This window comes from Canis lupus, chromosome 1 (assembly GCF_011100685.1).
Source record: "Canis lupus familiaris isolate Mischka breed German Shepherd chromosome 1, alternate assembly UU_Cfam_GSD_1.0, whole genome shotgun sequence".
Classification (NCBI taxonomy): Eukaryota; Metazoa; Chordata; class Mammalia; order Carnivora; family Canidae; genus Canis; species Canis lupus.
The window spans coordinates 100,449,730-100,468,702 of NC_049222.1; the positions used below are offsets into that span (position 1 = coordinate 100,449,730).

The following is an 18,973-nucleotide window of genomic DNA, read 5'->3' on the forward strand; positions in this document are numbered from 1 at the left end:
TGCACAGCAGCACTCAACCAATATGTGATGTGCCTAAGTTCAATATCTGACCCAGAATTTTAGAACATGTTTTGAAATATTATGCACAACTCAAGAAAACAGAGGTGGAGTTGTAGAGCAAGGGATGGGATGGGTTGCAAGTTATAGACTATATGACCTGGAGAAAGGATTTTAATCTGTCCTGTCATGTAAAATGTGAAATATGGGCATCAGACACATGTGCTAACACTGCCAGTCTCCTGCTGCTTAACTTGGTGATGAGCATCCAGCCAGGGTAGTTCCTTCCATTGAAGGAGTCCTGTAGAAAAAGTAGAAATGAATCGAATGAACATTCCTGGGAAGTTCCCACACTTCCCTCTAGACCTCCAATGGTTGCTTGAGATTCCCATTCCCTGAACCTAACATTCCCCACATGTTGATGATGTTCTAAGGATGAGAATGACACACTCATCCTAACTCATTTGGAATCTTGGACTAGAAGGACTGCAGCCTTTAACAGAGTCATCTAGATCTGAGCTGACAATCTCCATTTTGTCTTAATGCTGCTTACTTTGAATATCAAATTATTAATGAAAAGATATTTAATAGGTGGGAAAAACACACAGATTCTATCACAGAAATACAGTTTATTTATCCTTGTTCTTTTTTAGTCCTAGACCATATGCATAAATACTTTACCACAAATATATCAGTGCACAGACTTTTTGGTACCTGGCTTTTTAAATTTATATTAAAAGCATTTTTCAGGTTTCACTAGTATCATTTTTAATGACCAAATGAGCAAACAAATTATAACAGCAAATCAAGTGAGTGAAAAATTAAATATTTTTCCAACCTATGTTCATTAGCAACAACCCCCCAGCAGTTTTATTTCCTCATGTGCAGGGTGTTATCCCTGGTTGTCCTTTGGTCTTCAGAACATCATCACTCAATGCTGCTTTTCACATTCAGTTCTGAATGCCAACCAGGCCCATTCAGGTTACTTTGCAGTTTGCAGGATAAGGCTGAAAAGGCAATGTTCTTCAACCGGCTCAGCTGGAGGGCTATGAGGTAGGTTGTTTCTTCTTGTATTTCACCCCACCGTGTGTCTTCTGATGCCCAATGAGGTGGGAGCTCTGCGTGAAGGCCTTTCCACATTTGTTGCACATGTAGGGGCGCTCCCCAGTGTGCGTTCTCTGGTGCCTAATAAGATGGGAGCTCTGGCGGAAGGCTTTCCCGCAGTCCTGACACTGGTAGGGCTTGGCTCCAGTGTGAGTCCGCAGGTGCTGGGAGATGGCCGAGCGGTCATTGAAAGTCCGCCCGCACTCATGACACTCAAATGGTCTCTCTCCAGTGTGAACTCTCTGATGCTGTGTGAGGGAGGAGCTCTGAACAAATGCTTTCCCACAGTCCTGACACACATAAGGCTTCTCTCCTGTGTGAATTTTTTTATGTACAGAGAAGTATCTTGGGTTCCGGAAAGTTTTGCCACATTCACTGCATCGGCAAACTTGGCTCCCTTTGTGGATTCTTGTGAATGTAATCTGCTGAGTGCTCCGGTTGAAGGCTCTCCCACAACTAGTATTTTCCCTGGCTTTTTCTCCTTTGTGGCCCTTCTGATGAATTTTTACACATGGACCACGTGTCACCTTCTTAACCCGTGAGCCACGCTTGCGCAAGTGTTTTCTAGGGAGAGTTTTTTGGAGTGAAATATGGCTTGTGACAAGGCTAGTGTTTGCCTGGGATTGGGGACTTTTCTGAGGGAGGGTTTCTTCCTGAGTTGGCCCCACCTGCCTCTGTGCTGTGTCCAAGACTTCCGGGGCCTCACCCTGTAAGACATCTCTTGAGGTAGGGGACCTGGTGTCATCCCTTGAGAATTCTTCCAATTTCAGGTCATGGGCTGGTTCCTTCTCAGGAACGTCAGACTTTGGAGTTAACTCTTTACTTTCCAGTGTAGTCTCCCACCCTGAAAGAACCCAAAAGATCCAGATACTGTAGAAAGTGCTAAAAGGGCTGATAATATGACATAATCAAGAACTCAAAAGCTGCCCCCCCACCCCAATACAGTCGTACAACCTGGGGGAACAGCAAAAACCAGTGAAGCAGCAAAGAGAGGAACACTGAGCTTGGCAATTGGGTATGGGGCTAGAACTGGGAGCACTGTCCGGGCTCTCCAACTCCTCTTATGCCTTCAAGGTGGGCAGCAAGTCAGTCCTTCGCTGGACCTGAGGCTGCTGCTATCCACACAATGCCCACCCCTCCAGCTCCACAGGGCCAACTGAAGGCATGGATGGTGCAAGGAATTCTTGAGGGCATGCCTAGTTCTCACACTGGGCCCAGAAAAGGCACAAGCCCCAACTCAGGGCCTCTGGTGCTCCCAGTCCCAAAAGGGTGTAGTGGTCAGCATGGGCACTTACCCACGGAGACCAGGTGTCCAAAGGTTTCCAGCATCACGTCATGGTACTCAGTTCTCTGCATGGGGTCCAGTAGCCCCCATTCTTCCTTGCTGAAGTCCACAGCCACATCCAGGAAGGTCACTGGTTCCTGCAATGCCACATTCTGTGTCTGCTCAGCAGAAGGGTCAATGACAGGAACAGAAAGAGGACTACCAGGGTCTCTCAACTGCTGTGCTGACGATACCCCTGCTCTGGGGTTTGCTTAGAACCATGACTTGCGCCATAAGATGCCCAATGGGTACCTTCTTACAAAATCAAAGTCTGGGGCCCAGGTTGGAGGCAGAGTCCTTGCTTCACTAAGAGCTACAAATGCCGTAAGCAAACTGCCCCCACTCTACCTAACCCTATCTGCAGTTTACCCTTTCCCTGCAACTTCCCTTAGAAGACTGCCCTTCAAACAAGCCCCACCACTAGGCACACCCCTTTCTTCTGGTAATAGTGCCTCTACATGTGGTGGAACCAGCCCCTGCCTTTGTGAACTGGGGCTGCCTGGGGGTGAGGTAGCCAAAGGCTGCACCGAGATCAGTCTTTTCTGGGGAGCTGGCCAGAACTCTAGGAGGAAGAGGCCTCCCCATGGCACTCTGCCTGATCTAGGAAGGGCAGAGCCTGCTTGAGAAGGAATGGGAGAAAGCAGAGCCACTAGACCAGGACCAGAGCATTCCTCTCTCTTATCTCCTGGAAGCCCCTGAATATAGCCTTGCCTGAAGCCTACCCCAGACCACTCATGTGAGAGCCAATAAGTTCACCTTATGCTTAAGCCAGTTAGGAGCCACTTACAGCAGAGAGTTGGGACCAATGCCACACATACCATCACTCAATCACATTCTCTGAACCTCAATAGTTGATAAGGCAGGGACAGTGCTGTTTCATCTATGCCCTGGATCTGAGATATTTTGAGGCAAATCCCAGACATTGTTTCTGTTATAAACACCTAAATATGCATTTCTGAAGGACGAGGGCTGTCTTGTTCTCACCCAGATCCAGACGTGGTCCCAAACACCCATAAACACTTGGCCTCTCCCTTCTGCCTTCAAGTTTCTGGATTTCCTATTGCTGTCCCCTTCCTTGGTCCCCATGGTGATAGCAAGGCCTTCCTGCTCAGAAACTCTGAAAGGCCTGGCCTGTGGCGGGCTGCCGGCCTGGGGTGGGGGTGGCGGTTGGGGAGAAGAGTTGTCACCTCACAGGGGGTACTATGACCAGAGAAGGAAATGGTACCACTCCCCACTCACCTCAGGCAGTGCCTTCACTGGCCAGGTGGTCATGTTCTCTTCCTTCTCTTCCTGAGGAGTTGTGGTCTGGAGAGAGCTGGTGGGGCCCTGGGAGGGTGATGCTGGGAAGAGACATCAGCACAGGGGATCAGCTGGGTGCGGTGCTACTGTGAGGGCATCTGTGCTCCAGCCTTTTCCCCTACCAGCTCAGATCCCCATTCTGGCTCCTCTTCACAGCCCATGCCCAAATCCCCACACCTGGATAGCTCAGGATGCATCACCCAATGTGATATAGAGCACTAATGTCCCCACTGCTGAGCCCCTGATCTCACTTTCTCTCCCTCCAAGGACTGTTCTGGACTCAGTCCCTCCCCTGAAGCAGCTGCCTCATCTCCCCATTCACCTTAGCAGCTGGCCTCACACCTGACCTCAGAAGCAAAGAACCCCCTCCCCCTCCAAAAAATTTTTTTTAATGAAAAGAAGAAGAAGAAGAAGAAGAAGAAGAAGAAGAAGAAGAAGAAGAAGAAGAAGCAGCAGCAGCAGCAGCAGCAGCAGCAGCAACAAAGACCCCATTTCTGGCCTCTGAGTACTCTACCCTCTTCCTCTTTCTCATTTTTTCCATAGGACATCCTCTGACTCCCAGGACCAGATCTATTCTTGTAACACACCTATCTTGACAATTGTTTTATCAAGTTTCCTCCATCTTAGAAAACACCTCTGCCTGATCTTAAGACCCCTTTCAACCACAGCTCCTTCATGTCTGACTCTCTTCATCTGTCCCCAGCTGGTCCATGGGCTTCTATAATGACTCCACCCCCACTCTCAAGAGGAACACATGATGTGACCCAGGCTAACCCGCCAGGCTGCCCCTTCCTCCCGGCCATAATGATTGGATCATGGATGAAGATGGGGGCTACTGCTAGACAATCAGAGCCAAAGAGGCTTTTGTTGGAACATTAAGGAAAGAGAAATTCTGTGCAGTGAGGCCCCACATGAAGACAGCTTGCCTTAGTGAGTAAAGCTAACAGAGGCCAGCAGAAATATCATAGAGAGGATGAGTCCTGAGGACACTACAGGAGTCCTGGGTCCAGTCATGCCTGAAGTTAATAGACTGCCCTGGGCCTTTTTCAGTAAATTCTCCCCTGGCATTCACAACCAAGAGTCCCAACTAACTTGCTGATCACAAATGCAGAATTCTTAAGAGTTCTCTGGAAGGCCTCTTTCCACCATCCTCTGTGATATTGATTTCATTCACCCCCAAGATATGAAATAACAGACAAACTGGCTTTTGTCTTATGAGCTCCAAGACTGTCCCCTTGGCATCTCTATCAGTTTCCTATTGCTGCCTTAACAAATTGCCACAACAGTGACTAAAAATAATGCAAATTAGCTTTCTTATGATTACGGAGATCAGAAATCTTGACACCAGCCTCACTGGGCTAATAAAATCAAGGTGTTGGGAGGGCTACCCTCCTTTTGGAGGTTCTAGGGAAAAATATATTCCTTACCTTTCCCAGTTTCTAGAGGCCACCTAGAATGACTCCTGGCCCTTTCTCATGTCACCGCCGCTTTGGGGGTCACCTATCTTCTCTGCCCCTAAATTTCATGCCTGACTTTTTATAGGTACCCTTGTGATTACACTGGGCCCACCCAAATAATGCAGGATAATCTCCCCATCTCAAAATTCTCGATTTAATTAACTGCATCTATAGTCACTTTGACTGTGTGAGATTACATATTCAGGTAAGCAAGAAAGCAGTGTCCGTGCTCCATGAAATTCAGCCCGACAGAAATCAAGTTTCATGCAATCTCACCTCCAAATGCACCCTACATATTTGCTCCTATCTCAGCTCCCCACCACTGTCACTCCTGCCCTAGCCACTACACCTCTTGAAGGACATAGTAACAGCTCTAGGTGGCCAATCTGCTTCTCATTTTGAGCTTGTTCACCGTTCACCATCCAAAGCAAGCTGCAACCTGGTACATCTTTAGAGCTCAATCAGACCAAGCCATATGTCTCTAGGGAGAGCTCATGGATTGGTTCCCACTGCTTTATACTTCTCATTGCTTTAGGACATGAAAATCCCTTCAAAGGCCCCATCAGCCCTGACCCTGCTCCCTTGTACTACAGATTTACCCAATTTGTCTCCAATTTTGGAGTATACTGTTATTGCTCCCACTTTGGGCCTTCATAGGTGATAGTCCTCTGCTTGGCACATCCTTCCTGCCCACTTCTCTCTTTTTTTTTTTAAAGATTTACTTATTTGAGAGAGAGAGAGAGAGAGAACGCACATGTGCACACACACACTGTGGGGGCGGAGAGGAGGATAGAGGGTGATGGAGAGAGACAGAAGCAGATTCCCTGCTAAGCAGGAAGCTGCCATGCAGCTGGATCTCATGACCTGATCAGAAATCAAGCCACTTACATGCCCCCTTCCTGTCCACTTCTAAGTTAACTCCACACCAGATGTTAGCTACAGCAACTTACCTCCAGGAGCCCCGCCAGCACCTTTGAGTTTTTCTCATCCCCACTATTGTCACAGGCATATCTGTTCGTCAAATTGCTATCCTTCCTGCTGGACCTAAGTCTTGTTGAACTCATGAGCCTGAGTCCTTTCTTGGTCACCACTTTATCTACAACCCCCACCAATTGCACAACATTGGAAGGCACTCTGGCAGGGGCACCTGGCTGGTTTAGTTGGTAGAACATGTGACTCTTTATCCTGAGGTTGAAAAGTCTGAAACTCATGTGCGGGCAGTGTAGAAATTACCTAAAAAAATCTTAAAATATCAGGCATATCTTAAAAAAACCAATGCATTCTGAGAATATGCTTAAGTGACTAAAAGAACACTTTTGATTAGCTTGTAGTGCAGCAGAGATCTGAAAGGGATGAAAACAAAGAATTTAACTGTAAGCTTTTATCAGAAGCCTGGGGAGGGCTGGTTAGAATGTAGTCCTAGGTCCGACCCAAAGGTTTCAGTAGCTGTGAAGAGGGGTCTGAGACTTTCCATTTCCATAGATAGGTCCAGGGATAACACCATTCTTGAATCAGATCCCTTGACTTAGAGGCACTAGGTACTTCAGCAAGGAAGCATCTAAAGCACTGACTCAAGATCATGTTCAGGAGGCAGACCCTGGCCTACATGGAGAGAGCGTGACCTTTCTCCGACTGCTCCCAGAAAGCCTGAGGTCTTTCTGAACTGAGCTCCCTCATCCTCCAAGCTGCCCCCACAGAACTGCCTCTCTCCACCCTTCCATTGCACTTACCTTCCTCCTCAGATATCCAGGTTACATCCTCCACCAGGGCCACTGCCTCTTGGCAGTCCACTGGGTGCTGCGACTCCACCCACATCCGGAGCTTTCTGGGCAGTGCGCCTAGGAACTGCTCTAGCACCAGGAGCTCCAGCATCTGCTCCTTGGAGTGCGCCTCTGGCTGCAACCACTGGCGGCACAGCTCCCGCAGCCGGGCTAGGGCCTCTCTGGGCCCTGCCACCTCCTCGAAGGAAAAGCCCCGGAACCTCTGGCGTGCAGCCTCGGGGTCACCTGGATGCTTGCCTAGCTGCTGAGTGGGCTCCCCAGGCACATCTAGGTTCAGGCCCTCATCTTCAGCATAGAGGGCCCGTATCTGGGCGTTTCGGGGACGGGCTACCTCTTGGTTCAGTGTGAGGACTTCAACGACTTCGATCTTCATCAGGGGATTACCAGCAGGAAGAGGATCCAAATGAGGGTCCAACTGGGTTGCAGGATACTCTGTAAGTCAACAGCACAGCCAGACACATGCCAACAAGCATATAAAGATGATCAACATTATTTGCCACTGGGGAAGTGTAAATCAAAACCACTGATATACTACCTCATATTGACTAGGATGGCTATTATCAAAGATACATAACTGCTGGTGATGATGTGGAAAGACTGCTGTTTGTGGGAATATAGAACGCTGCACCATTTTGCAAAACAGTCTGGCAGCTCCTCAAAAAGTTAAACACAGACTTACATTACAACCCAGGAAATCTAGGCATACACCCAAGAGAAATAAAAATAAATGTCAACACAAAAACTTGTACAGGAATGTTCATAGCAGCATTATTCCTAACAGCCAAAAAGGGAAACAACTCAACTGTCCATCAAATGAAGGGTGGATAAAGAAAATATGGTCTACCCATACTATGGAGTATTATTTGGCAGTAAAAAGGGAATGAAGTACTGATGCATGCTACAGTATAGATAAATCTTGTCAACGTTATACTGAGTGCAAGAAGCCAAACACCAAAGGCTACCTATAGTATGATTTCATTACATGAAATGTCCAAAACAGACCAACATAGAGACAGAGTAGTGGTTTTGAGGAGATAGAGAATTGAGGTAATTGGGGAGTGTTGTTCAGTGTTTTTTTTTTTTTTTTTTAGAGTGATGACAATGTTCTGAAATTAGATTGTAATGATAGCTACATAACAGTGTAAATATAATAAAAACCAATGAACTGTACACTCTCAAAAAGTAAACTTTACAGAATGTAAATTATATTTCATTATAAGGTGAAGAGAAATATGAGAAACAAGGAGGATTAAGTAGAGACCTCTGAGGCTGTATAGGTCTACAGCCATGCACATGGAATAGAACCTGATCCTGCCTTCATGGGAGCCAAAACAATGACTGGGAAAGTCAGGGGCTCTGTGTCTTGGCACAGGGTTTACAAGAGCAGCTGCTTAACACAACTCTAGCATGGCCCGGAAATACCAAGGAGGGGACACAAACCAATAGGAAACAAGAAAGTTCTCTACAACTCCAAGAAGAAATGCTAATTGACTAAATGAGTTAAAAGCTTTAAAAAAGCAAAGAGGAAAATTGTAAACCACAGGTCATAATGGCTCACTTCCAATTTGATTTACGTTGCTTTATAAAAACAGAAATGGCAGAATTGATGTCAAGAGCAAAGGTGCCCTCCTACTCTGGCTGTTTTGAATACACATGATTAGCACAAGTCTACCTAGAAGGGAATTTACAGCATGGACTCAAAGCCTTAGCAACGACTGCCCAGGGAAATGCCCAGAAGACTCTCACCAGATTCATCTACTCGTGGTCAGGGAGCTTTTTGAAGAGGAACACAGATGTACAAACACCAAGGGAATGACTACTTGGAGACAAAGCAGACCACGTGGACAGCAGAACTCCGACCCTGAAACCTCTGTGGCAACAAACCCAGGACCTGTTTGTCTTTTTTACCCCTGCAAGTCAATAACCTCCAGGGAGGCCCTCCTCCGACTCCCCATTTCCCTCGCTCCAGTGGGCTCCCACGACAGCCCCTGCCTGTTCTCCTTCGTGTGGTCTTTTTTCCACGACCCACATCTGCTGATGTTAAAACATGACTCAAGAAAATCGTGCAAGATTCACAGGTAAGCATTAAGAGCACTGCTTTGGCTGTGGCTGTTACAACAGAGAAAAGCTTCCGTCACGTGAAGGAAAAAAAGCGAGGCGAAAAATTACCGGTGTGGAGTCACTGCAGCTGTGTTATATAAAAACAAAACCAACTCGGAAAGACACGAAGAGCATCGGCGGCCTGCGTGCATCGTGCCAATGTTTTCCTTCCTCGGTGACCATCCTTCCTCGGACTCAAATCGGCTGCCGCGCGCCTTTTGAAGCGGTGCTCAGCGGCTCCGCCCCCAGAACGCGGCGATGCCGGGGAGGCTGCTCCGGCGGAGGCCACAGCCACAAGCACACGCTTCCGCTCGCGTTCGGGAAACTGAAGCGAACCCTAGTCCCCATCCCCCCACGCTGGGAAAACGGGGCGACAACGGCCAAGCCCCCACAGCCACGCCCCGATCCCCTAGCCCGGAAAAGCGCAGGCCGCAACTTCCGTCCGGGTCCAGAAGTGCGTCACGCGCTGGGCACCGTCACACTACAACTCCCAGGAGCCTCCGCGCCGATTTCCGGGGCCGCCATGTTGGGGCTATAGGTCCGGCCCGCAGCCTGCCCGAGCCCTGCCCGGATGGCGGGCCCCTTGGCTAACCGCTGAACCCTGGGCTCCGGCCTCTTCCGCTCTCGTTCCCTATCCCCCGATTCCCTGCGACAGCGGACGCGCCCTGGGGCGGCGCGGACGCAGCTGGAACTTCTACACCCACCTTGCGGATCTGCAAGTTTTTTCCCTTTGGGCGAGCGCGGGGCGGGGGAAAGCGCGGTCGCTTCCCCCTGAGGCAGCGATTCACCCGATTCCTAGACAATCTTCGAGCCTCCGATTTGCAATCCTTCCTTTGTTCCCGTGGGGTTTTCCCCCTCCCCCTCCCAACTTCCTGACTACAAACCTTGGCTCGTCGGTGGTTTCCTCGGTTTACCGGTTTCACCGACCTCACTGGGGCTGTAAGTCGCTGGCGCGCTATCCGAGAAGTGAGTCAGCTCGGGGTCAGGAGTCGGCCGCGCTGGGTGGGGCCGCCCGCCGCCCCGGACGGGCCCTGGGCGCTCGGGGTTGCCAAACACGCCCGGGGCCGCGCTTTTCATCTTGTATTCCTTTCCTAGTTTTTTTTTTTTTTTTTTTTTTTTTAGATTTTATTTATTCATGGGAGGCAGAGGGTGAAGCAGGCTCCAAGCAGGGAAGCCCGATGTGGGACTTGATCCCGGGATTCAGAACCATGCCGTGTCAAAGGCAGACGCTCAACCGCTGAGCCACCCAGGCGTCCCTTTTCCTAGGTTTAAAGTGACTTTCTTCTTTGATAAAATTTACAGCGTTGATCTCCCATTGCCGACCTTTTCCCCTAAACTTTCGTATTAATTTCATTTGGGGGCTTGCCCTTCCCAACTCGTTTATATCTGCTGTTGTCGTTAGCATGTAATTCCCTTCCTGTTCCTTAGGACTTCTGGGGGTTCATTTACCTCCAAATTCTTGATTTGAAAGCAAAGTATGTATTCCTTTTTTATTGGAGCTCTCAGAGCTCGAAATTTCCGTGAGAGTAACTCAGGAAGCCAGAGATGGCAATTTCCCAGATTCCCTTGGACCTTGAAAAGTGCCCGATGTGGGATATTGGGGTGCTAGGGGGTAGTTAGCGCTCCCTAGCGGCTCCTTGCTGGGCCACAGGCGCCATTTTGAGCAATAATGCATGACACCTAAAAAATGTATCATGCTCCACAATGCTTTCCAGCTAATTTCTAAAACTTGTTTTTTACTCCTTGTTAATCACAGGTATTACTTAGTACTTTATCTCTTAAGAAAATTAACTGTAGGTTCTTTTTATTCTAATCCATCCCATTATTTCTCCTTTAATCCTGATCAGGTATTTTGTTCTTCCTCTTATCCTTGAGGGCACCAGGGAAATTTCTCAAAATCCTGAACTGAACGCTCATTCAAAAATGTTAACTCTTACCATCTTAAGTTTTAAAGCCTCTATAGGTTTGGATGTTGGGAACCCTGCTGATCCTTGTGGTGCTGAGCGCGCTCAGTGGATCTGCAGCCTGGTTCTCCCTGCTGTAGCAGCCCTTCAGGACAACACATTCTGCAGGGTCATTGTAAAGCACCTACTGGGTACTATGCAAAAAATGAGATGAGCCACAAGCCTGGAAGCCAGTGGGTAAGTGTCATTCTAGGCAGTGTTGACTTCTAAATCTTTCATCCTTTGGACCATCCCCCAAGCCCTCTAAAGTATTCTTTCCTACTGGAAGTAGTCACCCCACTTCACAAAGTGAAAGCAAGTTTTCCAGCTGGCAGAGTCAGAATTGATCTTCAGCTCACTGGAGCGTAGCTGGGACTGACTGATCCACTCATCTGTGTGGAGCTACACAAAATGGTCTCTATCAACTGCAGCTCTAAGTACTGATTTTCTTTTCTTTTTTTAAGATTTATTTATTTATTCATGAGAGACCCACAGAGAGACAGAGGCAGAGACAGAGGCAGAGGGAGAAGCAGGCTCCATGCAGGAAGCCCGATGTGGGACTGGATCCGGGGATTCCAGGATCACATCCTGAGCTGAAGGCAGATGCTCAACTGCTAAGCCACTCAGGCATCCCTAAGTACTGGTTTTCAATCCACCAACTGAATGATCTAGGGTGGGGATTTGATCAGTTTAGTCCCCTCACCTGCCAACTATCTATTCAGTGGGTTGTTAAACAAATTCACCAAGCCTTTGGACTAGGGGCTTAATCCTCTGGACCTTAGTTTCCTCTGATTAGATATAGGATGTAAAAAAGAAGGGCTGATGGGAGCTGCTGTTTCTTCCTCCTCTTACAGTTCCTCTCATGTCTCTGCTGCATCCCTTCCAGGATAAGCCATCTCTCAGTGCTCAGAATTCCATAACTAGCCAGCTATACTAGGGCTGTCAGCCCATAAATTCAACAGTGACTAATTAACAGTGACCTTTCATGATCTTGTTGGAGGCCAAAGCCAGGAAGAATGCTTATCTCAGCTCCCCCTATCCCTGTGTACACTCCCCTGTTCCTCTTTCTCCTTGTCCAGAATGCCCTCAGCTCTTCACCCTTTCTCCTCTTCCCATCACTCTTCAGCTCAGCTGGGCACCCTATAGCATCACCTTCTAAGTTTGTTTAGTTTGTTTACCCCACTGACCTGCTGAGGATGTCAACTGGGTCTTGTGCATTCGAATTCCTAAAGCCAGGCCCAAAGGAGGATCTGCCAAAGGTGTTGATCATCTTTACATTAAAGTCTCTGAGCAACAAGAGTTACTTGAAGGCCCCCCAAGACCTGGGCTTTACACACCACAGTCCCACTAAGCAGTAGCGTCCATCCTTCACACAAAGGAAATCCATGCTGAGAGCCTAGAAGCCCTGCCCAGGCCACAATGGGGAACAGAGCAGCTGGGGTCCAAACTCTGCTCCTTTATATCCTTTATATCAAAGGGTGCTTCTCACAGCTGCTATCTTACTATTCCTTAAATGTGCCAGTGTGCCTTGTCTACAGGTATTTGCACTGGCCACACCCCTGCCTGGTAGTCTTTCCTAACATCTTTACCTGGTATCCCTTCACCATCCAGCTCTTGAACCAAAGTTTATCACCTCCTCAGAACTGCCTTCCTGCCCAGTTCTAAACTAGTATTGCCCACCCTTGTCACTCCCCTCTAGCATATTCCATTGTTTCATTTTTTTCTTCAGGTCATTGCCACTTCAAAGTATTTGCTTCATTAATTATCACTCTCTACCTTCTCTATAGCACTGGCCAATGGAATGCTCATTTACGGAAATGTTCTAGATCTACAATGTCCAACATAGTAGCCTTTAGCTGCAGGAGACCAATGATCATCTGAAAGATGGCCAATTCAACTAAGGAACTGAACTAGTTAAGTTCATTTTAGTCCGTTTAAATGTAGTCAGCCACATGCTAGTGGCTGCTCTGGAACAATGTAGGCCCAATGAGACAGGGGCCTGACTATATCCTTTTCAACACTGTGACCCATCCCTGTAACAGTATGTGGCACTTTGGCAGGCTCTCAAGCAGTATTTGTTGACTCAACACAGCTTCAGAGTGACTTGAGTTTTAGCTGTCAGTCTGGATTTTCCCCTATTTCTGTCAAATTAAGAAATCTCCCTATCATTTTAATTGTGTGGGAGGATTGCTATTGCTACAAAGTTCCCTTCTTCCCCTGGAGAGCTTGAGCAGTAGCTGGCAGTGCAGGCCACCAGTAAGAGGACTCCCAGTTTGTACTCCTAGACCAGCCAGGTCAGAGACTTGCATTTCTGCTTCCACTGGTAGAATGGCTACATCAACATTTCTCTAGAAGCTGCTGGCTAGAATGATAGCAGGACTTAAAGGGACTTTATACACTTCTAGCCTTTATAAGCCCTCAAAAAAGAAGTCATAACACTCTACCTCTGAAACTAACGATAAAAAAGCGGGGAAGGGGGCATTGCTTCTATTTACTCTACATCCCACTTAGAATTTTTTCAAATAGAAACTCCTTAACAATTGATTCCTTAACAATCATTTCTTAAATTATTCTTAGATCCCATTTCAAGAACCTATTAACAATCTTTTCTGTGTTAAATTCGTTATTCCTGGTATAAGCCAAAGCTGTTAGTCTCCATATTATTTTGTAATTTGTCATACTGATGAACTCTTAAAAACTATTTCAGAGGAGAAGTTTTAAAGTGGTTGATATATAATAATAAGCTACAAATATCTCGTTTTTAATGTTTTTCTCATTTTGCACTTTAGTAATGCTGTGTATACTTTGCAGAATTTGTCAGCATTCCAGCCTGTGTTTTGCCACTGAACTGCTCATGTACCACAGGAATTTTCTTTTAACAAGAAGTTGGAAAATATTCACTGCCCAGGTCAGTAATAGGCAGCTGGCCACTTTATTTTTAAAAGGGTTAATTTTAGTACTTTTCCTGTGACCAATTTTGACAACCATAACTTTTCCAGAAATCTTTCCATTTTATCGTTTGTTCATTCCTAAACTCAACAAGTAATTACTGAGGCATCTGTATTGTGTCATGAACTGGTAACACAACAGGAGATAGCAGTTTCCATTTTATCAGCATGGTTATGGGCAACACTTCTAAAAATGGAAAATTACTCTTCCGTCTAGTTTCTTTCTCAGGAGGCCATCTCAGCCTGTAAGCTTCTACATTCAGTGATAACTGACACATTTGTGTTTGTAATATTAAAAAAAAAGGCATTGATATTATGTGCATTTGCATATCTTCATACATCTTAAACGATATATTTAATAAATATGCATATCCTGGAGACTTCCATATCAGTACATACAGCCGGCTCATTACTGTACAAAGTACTATAATGAAAACTACATGTATTGCTGAATGTGTGACTGCTGTTTCCCTGTGTAGTTTTTTTAACTTGTCTTTTATTTTCCCTCTATTTAATCAAAGTTGATTTTGTATTTTCTCCTTCTGGAACATTAGCTCTTGGGTTCCTTTTTTCTTCTCCATTTCTGGTTCTTTTATTTGAGCTGTATTTATCTTCCCTTTTTTCCGTAGAACTTTTGGAATCAAATGTTTGTTTTCCTTTTTTTTTTTTTTAAGTTTTTATTTAAACAATCTCTACACCCAACATGGAGTTTGAACTCAAGACCCCAAGATCAAGAGTTACTGCTCCTCCTACCAAATCAGCCAAATTGCCCCTATTTTCCTTATTCAATTAAAAAGCATCTTCAGGCCTTGAAATTACCCTGGGGATTACATCTAGACACCAAGCAGAGTGGTTTCCAGATAAAAGAATCAAGATTACATGGGTCCAAAAGAGTAAATATATGAAAGGTGACAGAGAATGTATTCTTCAATAAAGGTTGCATGGTATGTGGCCACATCCTGCTAGGCTAGATTCTTGTCAAATGTTTTGATAATCACTCATGATTCTAAACTTCTGGCCCACTCCCTAGGATGTGAACGTTTAAGAGTTCTTAATTGCATTATGTATCTCAAGATTTCCCCCTTATCGTCCTTTTCCCACCCTCTCACCTCAAAGCCTGATCTTGTCTTCAAAGTCTCCTCTTTGAAGAGGTCTTCTTGTTTTTTAGTTGCTTCAAACATTTATTCACCCAAGTTTCCTGATCAGGCTAGAGATTGAGTCATTGTCTTAGTAATGGGAACCTTATATGGGACACTGAAATAAAGACTGTTCTCATGTTGTTTAATATTTGTTCTAGGTGTTCAGCTCAGATAACAGAACAAGTTGGAAAAAACAAGACCTCTTTTACTATACTTGTATACTTATGTCACCAGTTTTATTCAGAGTTTGCCTTCTGTATGATTATCTGGTATAAAAATAGGATGAGACATTTCATTTTCACTCTTCAGTGTAGTTCTCTCCAGTTTGATTTTTGGCTTGTTGTTCTGTCACGTAAGGTGGGAACTAAGGCTGATTTGCCTGCACAGAATACACTGAGGGAGTGCTTTCATATGAGTCCTCTGATCCTGAGTACAATGAGGACTCCTACTGAAGGGCTTCTTGCCAGCATGTTCTATGCCTCCTGAAGCCTAACACTGATGACATTCTCAGGTGCTTTCCAGTATGACTGTTGTGGTGCTGAGTAAGAGAGCTATGCATGCAACTTTCCCACATTTAATACAACTGGTTTTAGGAGTTTTCTGTGTGTGTCCAGTATGAGCTTTTACAAGCCAGAGTGAATCAGGCCAGAAGCCTTTCCCGCTATGATGATATTCTTCCCTGTTTGAATTCTCAGGTCAAAAAAAGTCATGAGAACTTTCTCCATTTATGGTCTTTCCATGTTTATCTCCCATGTGAGCCTTCCCTTAGTTAAAGGTTGAACTGACAGTAGGCTTCCTCACACTGAACACATTTATGGAGTGTGTTCTTGAACACACTGTTCTTGAATGAATTACCCTTTGTATAAAACAACTGATTTCCTACACCTACTACATGTTTGCTTTGTAGCCTATGTGAGTCCTCTCAGGCTACACAAAGGGTGAAATCTAGAAAAGGATTTCCTTGTCTTCCTCCCCAAAACAGTCTCCTTATAGAGGTTATTTTTCTCTGCTAAAGTTCACACTAAGTTGAGTGTTGCTACATTCAAATTTGTAGGGCTCATCTCTCCTGTGTCTTCCTTGACAAGTCAAGAATTAAATATCCTGCAGGCTTTCCTATATTCATGACTTTAAATATAGTGTCTTTACTCCATTGCTTTTCTATGGATTAAATTTAGCTTATGTCAAGTTTTCCACCCAAACCACATATATGGCAGAACTTTCTTGAAAGGACAGAGTTACAGCTAAAGATCTGAATGCCATCAAGTATCTGTTTTCCCAAGTCAGTGCCACCTTAAAGATGGCCATGTCTTATGTGCTTATTACTCAGTATACCTTCAATGGCAGCCAATATCTGTGCTGCATTTTTGCTGTCAGAGGGAGCTGAAGAGCCAGCCATACAAAACGAGTTGCCTCAGAAAGACAACTTTCCACTTAAACCCAGTCCCTTGCATTGGGGAGAGGCACCACTACACCAGTGATGGCAAAGAGACCACTGCTGGAGATGATGCTCTAATCTAATAGTAATAAAGCATGCCATTCCAAACACTTGTCATTCCCAAGTTTCTATGCCCCACTGGGACCTCCTTTTGGAGTCCAGAGAGGTGCATTCCACTGGCTTCACAAACCTCTACTTAAACATCTCTAAGTTCCTTCTCATTCACAAGTCATTAACAGAACCAGTCAAGACATGGGACAGTACCACAGACTATTGAATCTAGGTGAAAGCTATAAGGGAGTTCTTTGTACTATTCACGTAATTCTAAAAATTACTTCAACTGAGTAAAACCAAACAAAACCTCCATTTCTACCCTTCAAAAGTTTATGCCTTTACCAGATTTCCTCATGTCACTGACTAAAGACAAAAATTCAGGAGTAATAATTTTTCTCCTTTATTCTCTTTTTATTTATTTACTTATTCTCTTTTTAAACTAGATGTTGATACAAAAAGAACTTATGTGGCAAACACATACATTATAAATAGTCCTAGGAAATCCCTGAAGCCTTTACCTGTGAAGGATTCTTGGTCACTTTCTTCCCATTACTCACCTGGCCCCAATGAATCCACCTATAAATTGGGATAAGCCCATGCCAGTTTCTCCCCAACCCCTCTGCTACTCAGGCCAGGTGTCATCACCTCCTCCCTAGATGCTACCTACCACAGCTCCAAGCCTGCTTCCATCTGTGCCCCAATATGGCTCAAAAGCACCTGAATTGTACTTGAAACGCCACATCACACACCTGCCTGATAAAAATCAAAACTCTCCTCAAAGTGGAGGCCACATGTGCACTGCCAAACCTAGCCTACATGTCAGTATACCTCAATCACCTCCTCCCAGCCCATTCAGGGATGGATTCCTGAATGTGCCAAGCTGTTCCATGTTCATGGTCATGCCAGATGTTGTCTCTGTACTTGGAAGCTCTCTTTACTACCACTCTTACATGTCTGTAGAATTCTTTTTCTTTGGGAATTGGCTTAAAATTTCACCCCTGCAGTGCCCCCCAACCAGCTCCTCTAGAGTAATTCCCCACTACCTCCCACTTTACATCATGTCCTTTTTCTTCTCAGTGCTTACCACTATTTATCTGTTTACAGATATCTGGGGAACTTGTTTGTAGAAGCCATAATTTATTAGGCTACAAGGTCCACAGAGGCAGGGATTATGTTAGGTCTTTGGTTTATTACCAAAGTGCTTAATGTACTACAGGGGACACCAGGACTTCCACAAGTATTTGTGAGGTGTAAAGGGAGGCAGTGGAGGGAAAACCTATAAAAAAGGACTCTGTGACAGAGCAGAGTCCAGCACCTATTACCTCAGGCATAGGTAATAAAGTGTCCTGATAAGCCTCCCTGCACATGGTCTCTTGCTCTGGGACATCATCTCAGAATCTCCTGTCACCTGTTAATAAGCCAGTTCTCCTAGGATGTGCAGAATCACAGGTGCCCCAAATCCCACATGGCAGCTAGGTTCAGGGAACTACTAGATCATCAATAGACTGGAGGGTCTGCCAACACAGGAACTTGGGGCTTGAGCTCCAGGTAGGGTGAGACACAGACCTGCCACAACCAGAGCCACCACCACAGGAAAGGACTTTCGGAGGCTGGATCAAGGGGAAACACCAGGGAAGATACCACAGTGGGTGGATACAAAGTGCTTGTGTTGCTGGGGACCTTCCCAGTGAGGTACAGTTTAGTGACCTGTGCTAATGGTTGGAAAGGTTTTCAACGTAGGGAATGAAAGTAATGAATCTGAATACGGAAAAGAAAAAAACACTAATGCTGAGCCATCAAACTGAGTCTAGAAAAGTGGGGCAGAGAGTCACATAAATGCCAGTCTATGTTGTGGCAAGCAGAAAATCATCACCAAAGATGGGGGACCAGGTGCAGATTTCATAGTTGCATACTGCCAGAGCAGGTAGTTCCAAAGTCACTTGCATTAGAACGCAAAGAACAAAGGGAAGAAAGAGTATCCAAAGTTTTCTTTACAAACTCAGAATACCTGATATAAAAGTTGATAAAAATAATTAAAAAATCCACTCACCTCCCCAACCTAATTTATGAATACTGATGTATTAGTGGATGCCAGCAGCATGTTACAACAAGGGCACTTCTACATTTATTAAGTCACTGTGTTAACTGTTTGAAGGAGATAATTGTGAGGATCACTTTGGGAAGATAATGAGGGAAACCTAGGGCTATTACTGATTTTTCATTTATCAAAAGAGCTAGAGGACTATTTCTTTACCCAAATAAAACTTATTTGAATCAAAGAAGAGTCCAGGATCATGCTCGGCAAAGCCAAGAAACTGTACTATTTAAGTCAGACATTCACTCTTCACACTCTCAGTTTCAGTGTTTTCAAAGTACTAGATGTGATGTCATT

At 45.5% G+C, this 18,973-nt stretch overlaps 1 protein-coding gene and 1 long non-coding RNA gene across 15 annotated transcripts in view; one reads left to right on the forward strand and one right to left on the reverse strand.

Moving 5' to 3' along the window:
- Nucleotides 1-606: 606 nt before the first annotated feature.
- The window catches only part of ZNF274 (zinc finger protein 274), a 22,691-nt gene continuing 4,324 nt past the window's right edge, over nt 607-18,973 (reverse strand). For 8 of the 12 annotated variants that reach the window (XM_038527487.1, XM_038527494.1, XM_038527496.1 and 5 more), the window contains 4 exons: nt 6,912-7,394; nt 3,665-3,765; nt 2,397-2,544; nt 607-1,945 (listed from right to left, as the gene is read on the reverse strand). In XM_038527487.1, coding sequence (XP_038383415.1) covers nt 1,044-1,945; nt 2,397-2,544; nt 3,665-3,765; nt 6,912-7,394 — 1,634 coding nt within the window. In that variant the 3' untranslated portion in view covers nt 607-1,043. Of the gene's footprint in view, nt 1,946-2,396; nt 2,545-3,664; nt 3,766-6,911; nt 7,395-9,131; nt 10,162-18,973 lie in introns of those variants that run through there. The other 4 variants (XM_038527490.1, XM_038527498.1, XM_038527497.1 and 1 more) reach the window with 4 other exon arrangements.
- On the forward strand, nt 9,552-15,398 carry LOC102154338. Of its 3 annotated transcripts, none has more exons than XR_005354409.1 (4): nt 9,552-10,028; nt 10,185-11,203; nt 12,793-13,913; nt 15,251-15,398. It is a non-coding gene; the product is annotated as an uncharacterized LOC102154338 (long non-coding RNA). The 3 variants fall into 3 exon arrangements; XR_005354407.1 differs by having other exon boundaries at nt 9,556-10,028; nt 13,817-13,913; XR_005354408.1 differs by having other exon boundaries at nt 9,556-10,001; nt 13,817-13,913.